This window comes from Tympanuchus pallidicinctus, unplaced genomic scaffold, assembly GCF_026119805.1.
Source record: "Tympanuchus pallidicinctus isolate F22 unplaced genomic scaffold, pur_lepc_1.0 scaffold16, whole genome shotgun sequence".
NCBI lineage: Eukaryota > Metazoa > Chordata > Aves > Galliformes > Phasianidae > Tympanuchus > Tympanuchus pallidicinctus.
The window spans coordinates 17,071,686-17,089,803 of record NW_026294679.1 but is presented as its reverse complement, the minus strand read 5'-3'; the positions used below and the strand labels follow the sequence as shown (position 1 = coordinate 17,089,803).

At 41.8% G+C, this 18,118-nt stretch overlaps 1 protein-coding gene across 11 annotated transcripts in view; it reads right to left on the bottom strand.

The window, feature by feature from the left end:
* Positions 1-2,777: 2,777 nt before the first annotated feature.
* The window catches only part of ARHGAP22 (Rho GTPase activating protein 22), a 147,287-nt gene continuing 131,946 nt past the window's right edge, over positions 2,778-18,118 (bottom strand). For all 11 annotated transcript variants that reach the window (XM_052677713.1, XM_052677709.1, XM_052677708.1 and 8 more), the window contains 4 exons: positions 13,302-13,375; positions 11,465-11,586; positions 7,844-8,744; positions 2,778-3,641 (listed from right to left, as the gene is read on the bottom strand). In XM_052677713.1, the coding sequence (XP_052533673.1) occupies positions 3,413-3,641; positions 7,844-8,744; positions 11,465-11,586; positions 13,302-13,375 (1,326 nt within the window). In that variant the 3' untranslated portion in view covers positions 2,778-3,412. The remainder of the gene's footprint in view (positions 3,642-7,843; positions 8,745-11,464; positions 11,587-13,301; positions 13,376-18,118) is intronic.

Genomic DNA, 18,118 nt, shown 5'->3' with positions numbered 1-18,118 from the left:
AACACATAAATATAGAGCAAGGCCTGAGGCAGTCCTGGCTTTGTCAGGGATTTGGCTGTGTTAACTTCATTTTTTATCATTTTGGGCAGTAGTTCTGGCTGATAAACCTAAAGCTGAAACCCTCCTTAGTGCTGCTTGCTTGTATAGACCTCTTTGGCAAATGTGGATCACTCATTAAGTTAGCATTACTGCTTTTCCTTTTCATTAGAAATACCATGGAGACCTATAGAATTTCTTCATTATTTGGCTTTGGATTTTGCTAATGTTGGTACTTGCTTATGTTGGGTTTCTTTCACTGAACTTTTTTTTTTTTTTTTTTTTTTTTTTGCCTGCATAATGTTGGAAGGGATGTTTCAGGCTGGGAAGTTACCTGATTCTGTGTCTTATTAGGACTAGCACACCTGTAAACTGTTGTTAAGGCTTCAATTTAATTGGTGGTGCTGGGAGGGGGCTGGAAGAAGCTAAATGTCTGTAAAATAAGAAGTGCACTCAGATCTGTGAGATAGGCAAAAGGAGTTGTGGGAAAAGAGTTGTGGGAAAAGAGCGTGGAAACAGCAGCTGTCACTGAAGAGTATGATCCTGTCAAAGAAGGACATGGTGATCAATGGGGTTATGTCCAGCAGCGTGAGCATATCCTCATTTCTTGCAAAATTGCTCAAGAGAAGAAAATGAACATTACGTGTCTCTTACCATGCTTTAGAGTTTGCTTCCTGCTGAGGTACATTTTAGCAAGAATGGGGAACACTGCAACTTCTTGCAGCCTACTTACTGCAGTGGATCATCTTCAAAATGACCTAAGATCTATTACTTCTGAAGAAGAGAAATACATATTTCTGGATCACAGCAGTCAGCTAAAGGTTAGTGCCATTAATTGCTGTGAGTAGATACAGTTTGCTCTGTGAAACTGACAAGAATTAATTTTATTCTGGCTGCTAGCTCATGTGGAGTGCAATGCAGCTAATAAGTGATCCTGTCTTGGAGCTTCTGAAGACGGGATAGCTGGCTTTGTCTCTCACTTTGGCTGTAGATATCAGTTGTCTGGTATTCCAAGTACTTCAAATGAGTCAATTCTCAATATTCTTTTATTTCTCTGAGAGCCAGTGAGCAGTCTGGTTTAGTTGTTCTGCTTGCTTTGCATATTTGTTTTTAGGCTCTCAATCAGCATGGCTCAGTATTGTGGTGTGCTGGAATTAAAGAGAGCAGTCTGCACTAGAAACATACAGGAGGTAATGCAGTATGAATTGTTTAAGGGATGTAGGCTGTCAGGATGTTGGATATAATGAAAAGTACCCATGTTAGGGTAAGAATAAAAGAAGGTACAAAAATATTCTGATTGCTGCTACTTTGGATTGAATGCCTCTGGTAGTACAAACTGTCACTTTTACCAGCATGGTATTGTAATTGCAGAGTTATTTACAGCCTAGCACAGGCTATGCTTTGACACTGAGGTTTATTTTTGAGGACTGTCATTAGACTTCACGCTGCCTAAAGCCACTATGGTGTTCCAGCTGACATTCATTGTTACAGGAATTGCTCCTCATGCTTTGTGCATATTAATAGTTTTAAACGGGCCCTTGTCTTCCTTGCAGACTCAGTTGCGACCCTGTAAGCTGGTACGGAGTTGTGCCCAGTAGTGATACCTGGGAGGCTGTGAACTGGGGTGGCGCTCGTTAGTAATACTAATGGGGGGGGGTTAAAGCTGATGCTGCTGCCTGCAGGTGGCAGGCTGCTCCTGCTGAACAGTCACGGTTTTGCCACACTGCTTCACCATAGGGGTAGTAAAGAATCCAGTGCAGCTGGACACGCTTGGAAACTCTTCTGAAATACCCAAACAGCTTAGTTATATTTCACTGCTTTGCTTGACTTGCTGTAACCAGGAAATATGAGGCTGTATGTTTCTTTTTGCTTGCTTTAAATGGTTTACGTTTCTGTGGGAAGGAGAACATCAGTGTGCATCTGCTGGTACTGCAAAAAGACCGTTCCAAGGTTACTGCCAGATAATGAGTTATATTCTTTTCTACCAAGACAAAAAAAGCAAGGTCATTCTTCTTTTTAAGTAGTTAAATGAAGCGAGCACCTTCACTGCAGTCTATACCAGTTCCTAGTCAGTTCACGTGGTCATGGCTTTTTTCTGTTAAAATCATTCTCCTTTGAGACTCCCAAGCTGCATCAGCTGTCAAAGATTTCTGCCGAAAGAGGGCAAACGATGGAGTGCAGGGGCTGGCAAACCACCTCGAGATGGATCTGGTGAAACAGAGTTTTGTGTGCAGATCCTGTACGACTCGGGGTCCTCCAAATGTTGTGCAGAACTTCCCCAGTAAGTCAGTCAGTCCCTTGAAGGGAAGTGAGTCGTGACAGTCCTGGAATTACAACTTCATTCTAACAGCGTATGTTCTTTTTGTAGAAGTAGTGAACTTAGGCTACTGCATTGTTTGCAGTTCTCCTTTTCCCCATAAACTTTCTTGCAAACAAAAAATCAACTGTTGTTCTGTGACAGTTAAAGATGGATCCCACTCCCTTCTTCAACACTAACTGCATTAATTTCTCTTACAGTAGTTTTGCTATTCAAGTTAAAATACTGACATCAGTTGGACGTGTTTTGATTACAAGAAGAATTTTCCTTTTCTTACCTTGATGTCTGACCACTACGTATCAACTCACAGGAGATTTCTTTTTTCTTGCAGCTAATGCTGCTCTATTTTTGGCTCAAAGTAAAAATAAGTTACCTAGGGCAAAGCGTGCATATTTAAAGTTCCAGTGAGTTTCTGTGGCCAATCTGATTGTTAAACAGGTACACTTTAATAAGTCATATTTTTGTGAGGCAGTGGAACTGTTTGGTACCAAAGGGATAACGTAGTGAAAGTGTCAAAATTTCCAGTATTTTCAGCTGTTCAGTAGACATTGTTTTCAAAGCATCTTGATGAAATAATGCCACTTTCAGCAATGAGATATCTGAACAAGCTTTATGTAGAGAGTAGGGAGGAAAAAACCTCATATTCAATCCACAATACTAAGCCACAATGAATGTGGTGACATTCTAGAACTGCAGTCCTCCTGGGTCTCACCCACCTTCCATGCCTTTCCATTGTCTGTGAACCAGCAAAAGGAGGGTGCAGGGAATCCAAAGATGGAACAAGTACAGCAATGGAGACCAGAACCTTTTGACCTGTGGGTAGAAAGTGTGTCCTCTCTTTCTTGGCAATCTGAAATCTAAACGTTCAAACATTATGTTCAGCAGTCTATTCCCAGCTGGTCCAAATACTACAGAACATGAAAAGACAACAGAGCACATGTCACTGAGAGCACAATCACTGCAGAATTACTCATGATACATGAGTATAACTTAACAAAATGTGCATTTCTTTCACTGGTTTTGCCAGAAATAGTTTTCTGTGATGTACATCAGGTTGTTCTATTTGGAGACTTTAGCACTTTGACTCCCACCAGTTAAACATCCTAATGTTGAAAAAAACTCTTCCATTTCCTTCTGCAGGAGGTGATTCCTCTTCTCTGCATCTTCCCGTGCACGTTCAGAATTCCTCAGTTTTATCTCCAGCATTGTGTATTTCTTCCGTTCTTGGTCCAGTTCTTCTTCTAGCCTTACCACTTGCTTCCTCAGGTCTGCACTTGCTTCTTCAATTCTTAAAACCAAACAGGAGAGAGAGAGAGGAGAAAAAAAAAAAAGAAAAAAAAAAACTTTTAAAGTAAGAAGCATGATAAGTAGTGCTGTGATAGCTGTGATAAGTATAAGTTGTTCTACTTAGAGCTAAAATGTCTCAATTCTAAGAGGAAGTTTTAAAAGAGAGCACCAATTACCATTTTGAAGTTACTTAATATTGAGTTTAAGGGCAGGGGGTCCTTGAACGCTGGATCCCACTTCCATTTGTATCTTAAGAAAATAAATGTACTTAAGCAAGTCAAGTCTTACAAAGCAGTGCTTATGGGAGGAGATATAACTCAACACACCTGTTAGGTTGAGTTCAGATATATAACTTCTGTAACTTCCAAAAGAAACAACAACCTGTTTTTATCCTGTGTTTCCCTGTAAGGTATCCAGTACAGAAGAATACCCTTGAAGGTCAGTTAGTTAGGAATGAAGTCACACTCCTTCCTTGCCTTCCATCTTATGGTATTTTCTGTAAAGTTTGTCACTGACAGGGGGGCTGGGGAGCAGAAATTTTTCACACTGCAGAATTTTACAAAACAAACAGACAAAAAAAAAAAAATCCACATTTCATATGAGGAAGAATCTGAAGGACAGACCAGAAATAGTTCATCCGTGCACAAAGCTCTAATTCAAGACTCAGAACTTTTCTCTAAGGAGGTCAGAGACCACGGTTCATGTTTTTGGGTTTGAAATAACGTGCAGAAAGGACATCGCTTACTGTCCTTCCACTCACATTTCCTAATTGCAAGACAGAGTAGTGGTGTTCATTCAGAAGAAATACATCCAGATAGGAGTCAGACAGTGAGTTTTAAAAACAGCCTTGTCCTAGGAAAGGTGTCACTCTACTTTAAATTAAAAGCAAAAGAATGAACATTCTAATACCCAACTGTGGAAATGGGGTGCCTGGCTTCCCTTTGAAACTGGGAGTGGGATATTTTTACACAGGGTAAGTGAAACTTAAAAAGGAAGCCTCCACAGCAACATCTGAAAAAAGAACTTTCTCAGAAGAACCCCAATTGCTTCGTGGTGGTCACTAGATGTAACTTTGCAGACAATGCAATGCACTGCAGCCCTGTTTCTTCACCTACAGCCAGGAATGACATTATTATCATTGTTACCAACTTCAACAAATTACAAAGTCGCACCCATAAGCACTGATCACAAAGTGCAGCAGACCAACAGCTGCGCTTACATGTAAACAGAAATGTGCAGAATATCTAGAAAAAACTACCAGTCCTGGCCAACATTTATCGCCCAGCTGTGTTCTGCAATGCAAATGGACTCCTTGGAAGCTAAGATGCAGCCCCCCACACTTCTTGCTGCATTCCACAGATCTGTGCTACCAGTTATATTTTCCTTCTGTGAAGCTTTAGGAGTCAGCTAGAGCAGCCAAAACAAACTGCCCCTGTTCTGAATACAAAGGTTCACAGTGCTTACAGGCATTTTATATATACAGTAATAGTCCTCTTCAGGACATTTCCAGTTTCTTAAGAGGCCCAGGTGGTAAACATGAATTACTGAAACTCAACAGAGAATGCCTGATAATTATACTAACCTTGAGGGAAAAATGCTCTGGAACAGACCGGTTACAGGAAGGCCATAAAACTTGCCTCCCTCTGACTAAGAGGGAGAAAATGGGCAGTTGATAATGATAAATAACAGCTTTTCCATCAGCAAGTGTTCCTTACCTCTGCCCCAGGCAGGTACCGACTTTGCTTTCCCTCCACGTACGTGTGCCAACAAAAAGCTCATATGCCTTCATTAAAACATGCCCTACTACAAGACTGAATTTTACAAACCACACCAGCACATGTACAATTGTAAAGGAATTATTACTTTTGGGGACTGACTTGCCTTCATAACACCAGTGAGGGTAGTCCCTGATTTTCCTGCTAATCTGCCACGCTCTTTCGCTGGAGTCAGCTCCTGTCTTTCCACAGGAGCAGATTTTCACGTGCAATCAAAAGGAAATTAAAATGTTGCAGCTGCAGTAAAAACATTGCAAAATTTTTGAGAGCTGAAAAACTTGGCTTGAAACTCCCAGAATTGACAGCAAGATCCTTAGGGCTGTAATCCCAAACAGCTGGAATCATCCTGTTTAATACAAAAAGGCAGTGATTGTGTCTTGCCTACTTTACGAAAATACCACCAGTTTGTTAGGCATCTTCCCCTTAGCTACTTTGCCCTGTGAGACCTGGCTAATTTGTAGTCCTCCCCTCCAGTTACACTAACTGCTCTTTGTCCCTTTCCAGCTGAAGGGGAAAGACAAGTGTTTGTTACAACTGAAACAGCCGAGAATGCAGCAGAAATGACAAACAGGTCCTTCCTAGGTGTTTTCGTGATGATATGGAAAGCTACCACTTCCCAGAGGCAGCAGGTAAGAATGGGCAGGTACACACTTCCAAATTTTGCAGCCTGATCTCGTTTCTATTTGTTACTCAGTATCCCTGCAACAAGGCTTGTGAGGGCAGTCCTGCAGATCAGATGCAATGAACATACTCATCTCCCTACCAGCTTTGCAGAGGCTGGCAAACCACCACCACAGTAAACCATAAAATATAGCAGGAAGGTAACAAGTGATAATATCCATACCTTAACAGCAGGCCCACTGGTACAGATCACAGTTCCCACTGGGGCTTTCCAAAAGCTTTTGATAAATAACAATAAAAATGATGCAGCAGAAAAGTTAGCTGACGCTTTTGGTACCATGTGTAAAAGAGTGGCTGGATACTGAGCCATGTAAACGTTACCAGAGTTTTAATAACATAGGGAGTCTAACACTAACCAAACACAAAATAGCTGAGAAGAAACAAATTTGTGAGAAGTGTGCTTGCAGCCCTTCTCCAATGCAAAGCACCGTAACTGGTGACAATTCTTCTGTACTGTAACATGGTGTACAATTTCACATATCCCTTTATATTAAAAAGTATCTAAATTATTTCATGTGTGTATTTTACCGAGTACTTGTCTGAAAATCATTCTGTTAAACTCTAAAACTCGTAAAAACTAATACACCAACTCACACAAATGAATAAATAAGACTCTTCCTAATTGTTAGGAGTACTTTCTACTTCTTATAGCCCCTGCCTTCACACACACCTCTCCTGAAAACATGAAAAACATCAGGGCTAAGAACCACCAAGTTCAGCCCTGCTGCCCAAGCAGCACCTTGCTGCTGCTTTGAGTCAGTACCACGCTGTGTGAGCAGAGAACTGCTCTGAGAGCATCTGGAAACGGTGCTTTGATTTTTGAGGTTCAACACAAAACGGTTACTGAAAAAGTTATAACTGAGATGCAATCTCAACAACAATAAAACCAGCAAAGAACAGTCACAACCATTTTTCTAATGAAATTTTCCCTTGGGAAAAGCGGCATAAAACCTTCAATTTCAGACTGATTTGACACAGTTCTCAGCACCTGCACAGACCACCCTAGGTTCCATTCCCTCCCCACAAGACAGATGCTTGCCTCGCTGTTTCTAGCAGAACACTGACAAAGAGAAGACTCTGGTAATAACCTGTGTTGTTCCAATTTCCATTGAAAATCAACTGAGCAATACTGGAATTTCCTGTGTAATGGAAATCCCATTTTTTATCTTCTCTTCTGTCAAATCATAGAATCATAGAATCGTAGAATCACAGGGTTGGAAACAACCTACAAAATCATCCAGTCCAACCGTCTCCTCATTACCATTGCCACCACAAGCACTAAACCATATCATGCAGCACGTCATCCAGATGCCTCTTGAACACTGCCAGGGACGGCGACTCCACCACCTCCCTGGGCAGCCATTCCAGTGCCTGACCACTCTCTGAGAGAAATAGTTCTTCCTTATGTCTAATCTAAACCTCCACTGGTACAACTTGCGGCCATTACCCCGTGTCCTGCTCGTTGCCTGAGAGAAGAGGACAAATCCCTCTTCATCACAGCCTCCCTTCAGGAGGTTGTAGAGTGCAATGAGGTCTCCCCTGAGCCTCCTCTTCTCCAGACTGAACGATCCCAGCTCAAAGAGAAAAGCTGGACTCACAGAGCACTGAGGAAAGACCAGATCCAAATTTACAATCTTCCCAAACTACAGGTCCCAGAACCAGATTAGTTTGGTAGCCCCCACCCATGTTCAAACAGAGGTGATGATCACAGAAGACTTCTTTTTCTCCACCATGCATGTGACATTACCTTTTGATACTGGTCTCGTACTCAGTCCTCTGTTTGCTCAGTTCTGTCTTTAGCTCTACCACCAAGCTCTGTAAGGCCCTAGAGCATCTGACAGAGTCTCTGGAAGCTGGAGCTAGGTTGCTCTGCTCACTGCTGCTGCTGCAGGCTTCTAACCTGTCGATGCTGTTCTCCAGATCTGCAGTCTTGACCTCACTCTGAGACAGTGAGCCCTGAGTCATCCACTCGGTTTGGAGAGAGCTTAAAACCGAGGAGTCACTGGCCCGACAGGCTGGGCAGCTGCTGACCGAGTCCACCACGGAGATCTCACACGATGACGTAGACCACGTGGTGCTGCCCATACTGTGTGTGCTGAGGGAGAGGCTGGACGAAGGGACATTGTCATAAGTAGAAAGTCTCTGAGAAGAACAAGAGTCTTTAACTCGTTCCCCAGAGGCTGTCCGGCGGTGGCCTCGGAGAGAGTACAGTCCATTCATCAGCCAGTTTCCACTGGAGGAGAGGTTGGGGATATCTAGGGATGAGCTGCCCAGCTTTGGGCTCACAGACCGTGATCCCTGCTGGCGGAAGGAGTATTTCCACGGAGGCAGCGTCTGCACTCTTTTGCTGGGGCTGGTGGCAGGCTGAGCCAACTTGCTGCTGTGCTCTGGAGGGGCGTTTTTCAGTACAGGTCCAGGCGTGGTCTCCAGTGCCACAGCATTGTCAGAAGGCAGATCAGCAGGGCTGGGAAAATTGCTTTCTGACCTGCTGTCCTCTCCATCCTCCTCAGAGATCCACTCCACAGTGTTGCGTGGACGCACGGGTCTGATTTCCAGTTGGCTCCCTGGCACATCTGCCTGAGGGACAGCAAAGATTCTCCCCTGTTCACTTATCAGCACCGTCATCAGGTGCTGAACCAGTGAGGTGCCTGTGGGAGAAAACAAAGGCAAGGATTCCATGAGACCATGGAAGGCCTGATGTTCCCTGTCTGTGAGGTGCCCTGTGAGCTTCCTGTGGGGCAGGTGTGCGGGCACCATGCCCTGCAGCAGGACAGTACAAACCTCTGGGCCTTTCTATACAGGACTGCAAGAGGTAGGAATTGCTCCCACTGCTGGAGATGAAGAATAGGAATGACACAGGCATGTCTGCCTGCTTAATGCAGCTGACTAGCATAGCACAAATGGTCAGTAGTAACTATTAATAAATTAGCCTGCTTAAGGACTTTTGAGGATGACAGAGGAGGAAGATACCTGAAAAACAGGGCATTTCTGTACCACACTGGCATGGGGCTCAGAGCCAGCATCAATTTCACTTTAGCAAGCGCAGCTCTACAGGACAGCACAGCTCTGTACAGAGATGCATGCTGGATTCTCAGTACACCAATGTGTCAGCTAGCATGGAGCATCTTTCCGTCCAGCTTCCAAAACTAGCAGGCTTCCATTGACTTGAGTATCTGCATTATGCCAAAATTCAGTCTTAGCAGGCCCAGGGCTAGTGTTTACAAAAGCACCAGAAGTTTCAGCCTAGGCCTTCTGCTGAACTCTATAGAGAAACTTGCCAAGAGTATGACATCTGTATGACAGATGCGGCTGCGCACAGGGGGAAAGAGATACTTCTTGTACCATCAGTCTATTTGTAGAATACTCTTTGCTTACAATTCTAGTTAAATGTTCAGCATTTTGAAATGAAACAGCACTCATTAGGAAACATGTTGAAATACAGTCCATGGTGGAAATGAGATTTCAAATATATGCTGGAGAGTCCCAGATACAAAGTGAAAGCAACAAGAACTTCTGACTGACAGGTGTTTCCAATCATTAAGAAGGACCCAAAGGAAAACATTAAATTTTAAGGTAGAACACAGCATAGATCACAGCCTAAAGCAACCTGTGCATGTTCTTTACAATAGGAGAGCAAAACAAAAAAACAGGTGCCACAGGAACATAGATACCAGTACATGTTATAAAATGAAATATAAGTTGCCATAAGGGCTACTCTACTGGAACAAAGTTTCCCCCAAAGAATCACAAATACAGCTGTAGACAGCAGCTAGCAGATTCACAAGGTGACCAACTTGATTAAAAGAGAGCTTCTCACAACATTTAAACAAAGTAGAAAGTATACAGCGAGTGCAGGCAGTGTACTGACAACTATGTAAGTCCACAGAATGAGTTGTTACTGCTTTTCAGTAGGGTTCAGTAGACCATTAGAGACCAAAAGAATACCTCTTATCAAACCTAATACAAAGTATTTTCTACAAAAGAGAAAAGCCTTAAAAAGAGCAAATATGTAATTAATGCTAGGTTTACTTATCATCTGAAATAGAGAATAAGACTAATACCCAGGATTCTATGATAAGGACTTGAATATAATCATGAGTCTTGGCCTGATAGCAAGAAGTACAACTAACCTCACCTATAACTCGTATTTAACTTCTGTGAGGAGTTCAGCTGTCCCCACCTTTAGTCTGCTAATAACCCAGCATCTGTTTCTGCACTTGCTGACTCACATGGAGATGGATAATTTTCAGATTTTTATACATGCTTCAGGAGAAAGAAGCATTCATGCCTGCAAGCAAGACCTAAGTGCACTGAGGCCCATCGTTAGTTATTCTGTTTCACCTTTTCTCATCTCACTTGTGGCATTTTAACTTATTTCCTAAAGCAAAGACCCATTCACAAGGAGTACAGAAGTAACTACTGAGTGTAAGAGCTTTTTTCAGTCACAGATCTATTTTTTTTATTCTTTCAAAATTTTTTAAAACACTCCATGCCTTTCCATCATTAGGCTTCCTCCTTCTCTGGAGTTCTTCTCTTTTCCTGCAGTCCAGCAACAAACAGGATACAATGAGCAAGCAAATACAGTAAAAGTAGAATAGAGTAGAATAGTCTGGTTTTCTACTTTATCCCAACCCTTGCAGATAAAAGTTGTCATCTCAAAAGAACACACTTAACAGCAAATGTACCCAAAGCAGCTCCATAATTAGTTAGGGCCTAGTAACATTACTTCTACTAGAGGTTTGGGTTGTTTTGGTTTGTTTTTTTTTTTCAACTCAGGAAATATATTTTGCATAGCAAACATCTGATATATGGCTGGAGTAATTTTTTTTTAAACGTACAAACATCCAAAATTAACAGTGATCTTTGACTTGTTACTCAATTCTGTGAAGTACTGACCCACACACAGTCTGCTTCCAAGACAACATGTCTAAGACACATAAGTATAACCTCTGTAGCACAGTAAGAACTGCAGTTCCTCTTTCATTGTAGTTTGAATGCCCTTTGCAGGAAGTTGCCTAAATACACCCAAATGCAGTAATGCTAAACAGCAGTAGTTTGATACTTGAACATGGAACTGAAGAACTTTTGACCTTTCATTTTAACAGTAAGTGTGAGAAACTTTCTCAACAGCTGAAAGAGCATAGAAGGGCAGAGGCATCTCCATGTTGTAGAAAAGAGACATTCCCAGACCAGTGGCAAGTGGGATAGCAGTGGCCAGACTGGTACATCCACTCAGAGGCACTGATGAAATGGATTGTCTGACTTGTTGCTGACTGTGCATTCAGTGATACAACGTGCAGTACTTCTCATCATCTTCCTGCAGCTCCAAAATACAAATGCTGTGTTATCTCACAAGAGGAGTACCTACCTTCCATCATGGTCACTGGATCTTCCATTTTGGGTCGTAATATATTTGGTCCAAACACTGTAGCTAGGTTCTGAACACTCATCTTGTTAACGCTGGAGTGAGCCTGAACTTCATCAAGGAACCTTGAAAAGCCCCCCCAGAAAAATCATAGAAGGAGAGAAATAAGTCAGTCACTTCTCAGACTGTAGGCATGCTGAGCAGAAAGTTTTGCCCTGTGTTTATATAGCCTGGGATCCAAAATGCTCCTACAGACTAAATGCAGTTTAGATATTCAAACTCAATCCCAGATCCCTTGTATGAACAAGAGAAGACAGAATATCTTCTGCCAAAGGTACTTCTGACTATGCAAATACAGATTTTCTGGGAAATTTCTATTTACATGGAGTGGTTTCTGCCAGTTTTCACTTACAGATAGAGGTAAAAAAAAAAAAAAAAAAAAAAAAAAAGACATTTCACTGATCCTCACATCCTAGAACTAAGCAGCCTGTGGGAAGAGCTTTATTTCTTGAATCTGACAAAACACAGATAAAGAGCTTCTTGCGAATGCATCAACTGGGCAGACATCAACACACGGAAAAGACTTTATGTGAGCCAAAGATAGCACATGAAGAAATGCAGACAGACTGGCTATCTGTATGCATATGCTGGAAATCAACAGAATGTTTCTAAAAGTTATACATTTTGCAATTTGGAATAGCCTCAGTAGGAGCTATAGCAGGTTGTAAGAAACACTGAAATAGCTTGTAATTGGTCTCGTTACAAAAAGGACAATAAGACATGAATACCCAGAGGAGCAGGAAACAGGTCTCAGAGACCTCAGAGTTGAACAGTCTCACTCTGCCTGTAATCTGTTTTTAATGAACTGCTGTTCATTCTGGGGTGATCTGAGCAGTTTGAGCAGTCAAAACATTTCCTCCTCTCCCTGTACTACTCAGTTGGCAAACTTCTGAAAGCTTCTACTTGCAGCCTGACTTTCATAGGCACTCCTATTGTTTAAGAGGCTTTCAGTGTGCTGAGACCCAAGAACTGTTTTCTTCCCTTAGTCAGAACTAAAATCGACTTTAGTTTCTTCAATTCTTCACTTAGAAACATGTGTGATTATATTCTCTCCCATATTCTCCCTTTATGTTTTGCAATACTCAGACACCAAACTATAGAAATACACAGTGAGGCACAATACATTTTCCAAAGCATTCAAAAGTACATTTCAAAAATGCTGTCCATCTGTACCCTTGGGAAGGATTGTCATCTCCTGAGTAAGGCATGGGCTTCATGTCAGTCAGCATTTGTGTCTACTGCCTGTTGCAGAAGCAAAGGACTTTACCACAGAGATCACAATAGGACAAAGTGAATTACACTGTATTAAGGCAAACATTCTGTTCCAGCTCCCAGACGATTCCTTCCCACATGGAACAATCAGCAGAGAGACAACAGGAGAAAAGGCCACAGAATCCCTGGCACTCCAAGCCATTCCCAACACCACTTCCAAATTACAGCTGAGGCCAGACTGGCCTCTATCATAACTCTATCTGCTACTCAGCTTGAGTTACAAATCCTCCTGCTGTGCAATGCCTGGAACTACTACCTTTCTTTATTGGTCTTTAAGTGCTTCTGAAACAAACAGTACAACCTAGCAGCATCATTGATGCTTGCTGTCAAGACTGTGGATGACAGCAATTTGCTTGGCTGCACATCCACCTACACATACTTTACAGGATCAGCATGTTATGTGTAAGTGGTGACTGAACATTCAAACTTTCAGAGTGAATTATTTGTGTATAAGATTGAATCTCACAAAATGTAGCGACTTTTCCAAATGTTAATTAATTTCACTTACTTGCATATGTACTTCAGGAGATTGTAGTTGGCTTGGGGCAAATTCTTTACCTGTTTAACCAGTTCCTGAGTACCCTGAGGGACAAGAAAAACAAGAAAGGAGGACTATTAATATAAATGATGCAAAGCAGACATGACTCTCAGTGCTATAAAATACTCTTTTCTGAGTCAAACCTGTGAATCAACAAATGATAGCACAAGGAAGTTTTGTAGACAGTATCATCCTTCATTGTTCCTTGCCTCTCAGGTAGAAGGCAAACACTAGTCCCAGTAAGAGAGATCCACTACACACCATACATTGACACGAGATAGAGTGAGAAAACAGCTCTCTATGGGAGTGCTGATGGCCCAGCAAGCAGAGGTGCCTACCCAGAGGAGCATCATTACTGGGATCTTTCCCCAGACAAACAAAAACAAACAAACAAAAAACCAACCAACCAAACAAACAAAAAACATTTTTTCCTTTAAAATTCTAAAAGACAGAGAAAGAAAACAAACCAAAAAATAGCTGGGCTGTCCATCTACAACAAAAGGAAAACCAGAAAACCACCCCCTCTGCAAACCACCAAGTCAGCATGCTTATTCCCCAAACACCAAGAAAAGCTTTTGTCCAAGAGAAAATGGCTGCAGAATTCCTGAAGTCAAATCACGGACTGAAATACTGAAACCCCCCACATCCAGAACTTGATTTAGTGTTCTAAATCGATGCAAATCCTTTTGTAAGCTTAATGGCTAAATGTATAAACCTTTATCTAGGGAAGCCTGCTGGTCTTCAGTCTGCTCATGGGTATACCAGTATAAGTGGACCAGCAAATATGGCTTTCCAGCACCCTGCCTATTCAAAACTTCAGAGGCTCTGAGCGTACCATAAACAGGGTGCAGCAATGCCAAACTGAGCAGAGGAGAGTTTTTCTTTAAGAAGCTGACAACATTCCAGTTCAGATACCTCCTTTTTAATTACTTCCATTTGCAGTCATTCTGAGCTGTGACATACTTCCTCATAAACCTTCTGTCTTTACATTAATATGCGAGATGAGAGATCTGCCTGACAAATGACTTAAAACCCTGAAGCTACTTAAATCATCTTACGAAAATCTCTGACTCAGAAGGCTATTGTCCTGCTGCAGTCCCACCATCATTTACTCGTTCCTTTCAATGCTGCAGTTACTCTGAAGGTTTGCTCATTTTTGGGGACTACCATCCCTGTGTGAAGACAGATATCCAAACACATCTGTGAAGAGTGATAGCTGTTAACTAACGAGGGAGGACTGCTAGAGAAGTTTCAGAATTGCTGGTTCCAAGGCAGATAACTGCATTTGGACATTCATTTCCAGCTTTCCTCCATTTTGTAATGAATGTCAGGGAAGGGATTCTGTTGGGCAGCCTCCTGCAAGATCTTCACGAGTCCTCTGTTCCAGATGGGTCTGAAAGATCCAGAAAGCAGTCTGTATTCCTGCCTCCATCCTTAATGTCCTGAAAGCAAACAATTTTTTCCTCTGAATTTGCCAGTAAACAAAAAGAGTTGAACTAATAAAAAACCGAACTTTAAAAAAAGCAGTAAGTCTTTTTTAATTCCTCCAGGTAAAAATCACACCTGTTAACAGTGACAACAATGGAGACTCCAATAAAAGAGCAGTCTCTTGAAAACCTCAAACATCTTTCTTGAACTTCTGAAGACATTTGAATCAAGGAAAGCTGCTATTGATGTGAAGGTTAAAGTCAGTTTTCCAGGTCATCCGGCTTTCAAGTGAGGTGTTTGAACTAGATACAGTTGAGCTAACAAACCTCTCGAGTTTTGCTCTGTAACCCAATTTATTTCAAATACAGAAATCAGAATGACATTTGGCACTGTGTTTCAAGTGCTCTGAATTAAAATGTCACAGCTTCACTGGATGCAAGAGAGGGCTTTGTAACATGCAGGCAGCTGGAAGTATGATCTAAAGGTACAAGCCCTATGAAAGAAAAAAAGGCCGTAGATATTTATCATCCATGCTCTGTCACAAGGAATCACAAATGTGGGATTACAATGAGAGCATCTTTTAGATTCATTCTGGTACAAACAATTCTCAGGTTTGAAAAGAAAAAAAAAAAAAAAAAGAAAGCTTCCATTTTTGTGCCCATCAACCTGACCAGCAAATGCCAGGAAGCCGAGTTGGTGAAACCACAATAAAGCAATAAGGAAAATGTGAGCTGGAAACTGCTGCAGTGTTACCAGCTAACACAGTACAGGTCGTGGTGTATGGATGCAGCCAAGCAAGCAGTAGAGGCACTGTGCTGCCATTCACCATGATGGTACTCTGCAGTACAACTCTTAACTCCTTAAAGAATGCTGCCTTATTTACCACAGATACGTGCTTTTCCAAGGAGGGGTCCTATAACCAAAAATTTTGCAATGTGTGTAAGAGATCAGTGCTAATAGGGCTAGTTCTGGTCTAGACGGGCTAGAAAACTGGCAGCACTTCAAATGTTCACCCAAATTCAGTTCCTTCTAAAATCCCAAAGCCAGTGGCTTAGTTTACCAAATTACTGAGGGCATCTCTAGAGTTCAGTCATCAGGGAAGCTAAAACACTGCCACATCAGCTCAGACTCAGATGAGTTTCTTAAGATTTGAAGATCTTTCATTCATTATCTCCTCCTCACAACCAACTGGGATCAGAATCCAATCTTTAATGCTGCAGTGCCGCTGAGATACCTGGAGGCCTCAGCACAGCTCAAAGGCTTAATTAAGTTTCTGTTTGCATTCCAGCACCACAGTTTAGTTGGGTGATGAATGAACATGAACAGCAACGAATGAAAAATGGATGCCTGGGACAATGCTGGGGTATTATTTCTGATACAAACGGAGATTAGGCCAAGCTAAGGTCATGATAGTTCCTATCTATGTTCACAGTGTAGCAGTATGAAGTGCCAACTCTTTTATCCAAATTGCTATTTTGCTTTAAGTAATTCTGGTTTTATTTGGGGAGGTTACAACTAAAGAAAATCATAATTGAGTCTAAATGTTTCATTCAAAACTTCCGTATGCAAAATTAGAACAAAACATTTCTTCAAACAATGGTTTGAATTTTGTTTCAAGGTGTATATATATATATATATATATATATTTTAATTATTATTATTTTCAAAATGAAACATTTGACTTTGAAATTCTCTGAATTTCAATGAAACCCAATTTTTCGGCAGGGGGACTTTCCATGTGGGAGGCAAGGCAAGCCCTACGGGCGGGTATGACTGTGCTCCTTCTGCTCCACGTGCTGCTGTGCACGTACAGCCCCTCCGCCCTCGGTGCGTGCACTCCACCTTCCAAAGAAAAAAAAAAAAAAGTAAACAGCCCTTGTTGAGGTTCCAGATTTTCCTGACCAAAGGAATGGTTGTTTACTGCTGCAATTTTAATGAGACAACATTGTGCTATCAGCAGTACTGTATTTTCTAAGCTTGCATTTCAGCTATCTGGTCCTCCTCATCTCCTTTCTAATCCAAAGAGAACAATGCTTTCACTACAACTCATTTCAGCCTGGCCTTGCTCCCACAAAACTAACACAGATGCTGCTTCCCAAACTGCTGCAACCTGTGTAGGCAAAATCAGGCAAAATACAAAACTACATCATTAATAAGCTGAGCAATGCTATACAATTATGTCTGCCCAACTTGGCACTGCCTCTACTCTTGTGCAATAGTGCTTAATGGATTCAAAACTTTCCAGTGTGCACTCTGTATGACCAAAATGAAACCAGCTCCACTGCCTTAGGAATGCTGCTGTTTCTCACGAGATCAGCCTTTCTCCTGTCTGTTACATAGCACCCTGCAGCAATGACTGTATTGGCCGTTAATATACAAGCAAGTTTTGGAGCCAGTAGACACATACATGTACCATTTAAGAGACAACACTAGTGCACTGACACACTGATGCAGCTGCGTCCAGGACACAAATGCATATCAGAGTGCAGTGTTATACTGCGTCTTGCACAGACATCAGAGATAATTGCTTCCTCAGAGCTGGCTAGAGAATGGACTGTGTGTGTACAGACAGTACCAAATGCCTTCTGTCCTTAAAACCCCCCATATATATTATCAGATATGCTGCATTTGATGCATGCAAACAAGCATCTTCTTATGGGCATCATCAAGGACTCAATCTTCCCAAAGCCACTTCAACTAAAGGTGAACCAGGAGGCTCTCAGCAAAGAACAGCTGTTACAGTCCCCACTAGAGACAGAGATGTAAGAATACCCCTGAGGCCACACGCAGAAAAGGACAGAAATGTGGCTGTGACTTACAAGCCCTCGGGTCTTCACTTCTTTAGCTGACGTAAGTAATATAAGGCTTACAACTCTAAACCTCACTTTAGAAGGCAGCACAGTTCCATCCACATTAGACCAGATTCAACGTGCCCTTGCAGTCAGCAAAGAGCTCAGACATCACACACACATTGTTCTATCCAATATGGATAGAACAGATCAATCAATCATATTGTAAATTTTCTTTGCAAGAACTGAATCAAAATTTCCACGATTGCCACAGACTTGAGGTTTCTCTGAGGAAACCAAATGGAAGAACTGAAGGTTCTGGAAAAGTATTCATAGCTTTACTTCTCCCATTTTAGGATAGTGTTGTACTGTGTTCTTTTATAGTGTCTATCTTCTAAGAAATACAAAGACCATCACATCAGTCAACATCTCATTCAACAACTCTGGAAGGCGAAATATGCTGTCCCCATATATAACATTGAAAACACAGTAAAGGAGAGTAACTTCATAAAACTTGCTAATGAGTCAACAGCAAAGCTGGAAAAGGAACCCAGATCTCACACCTCGCAC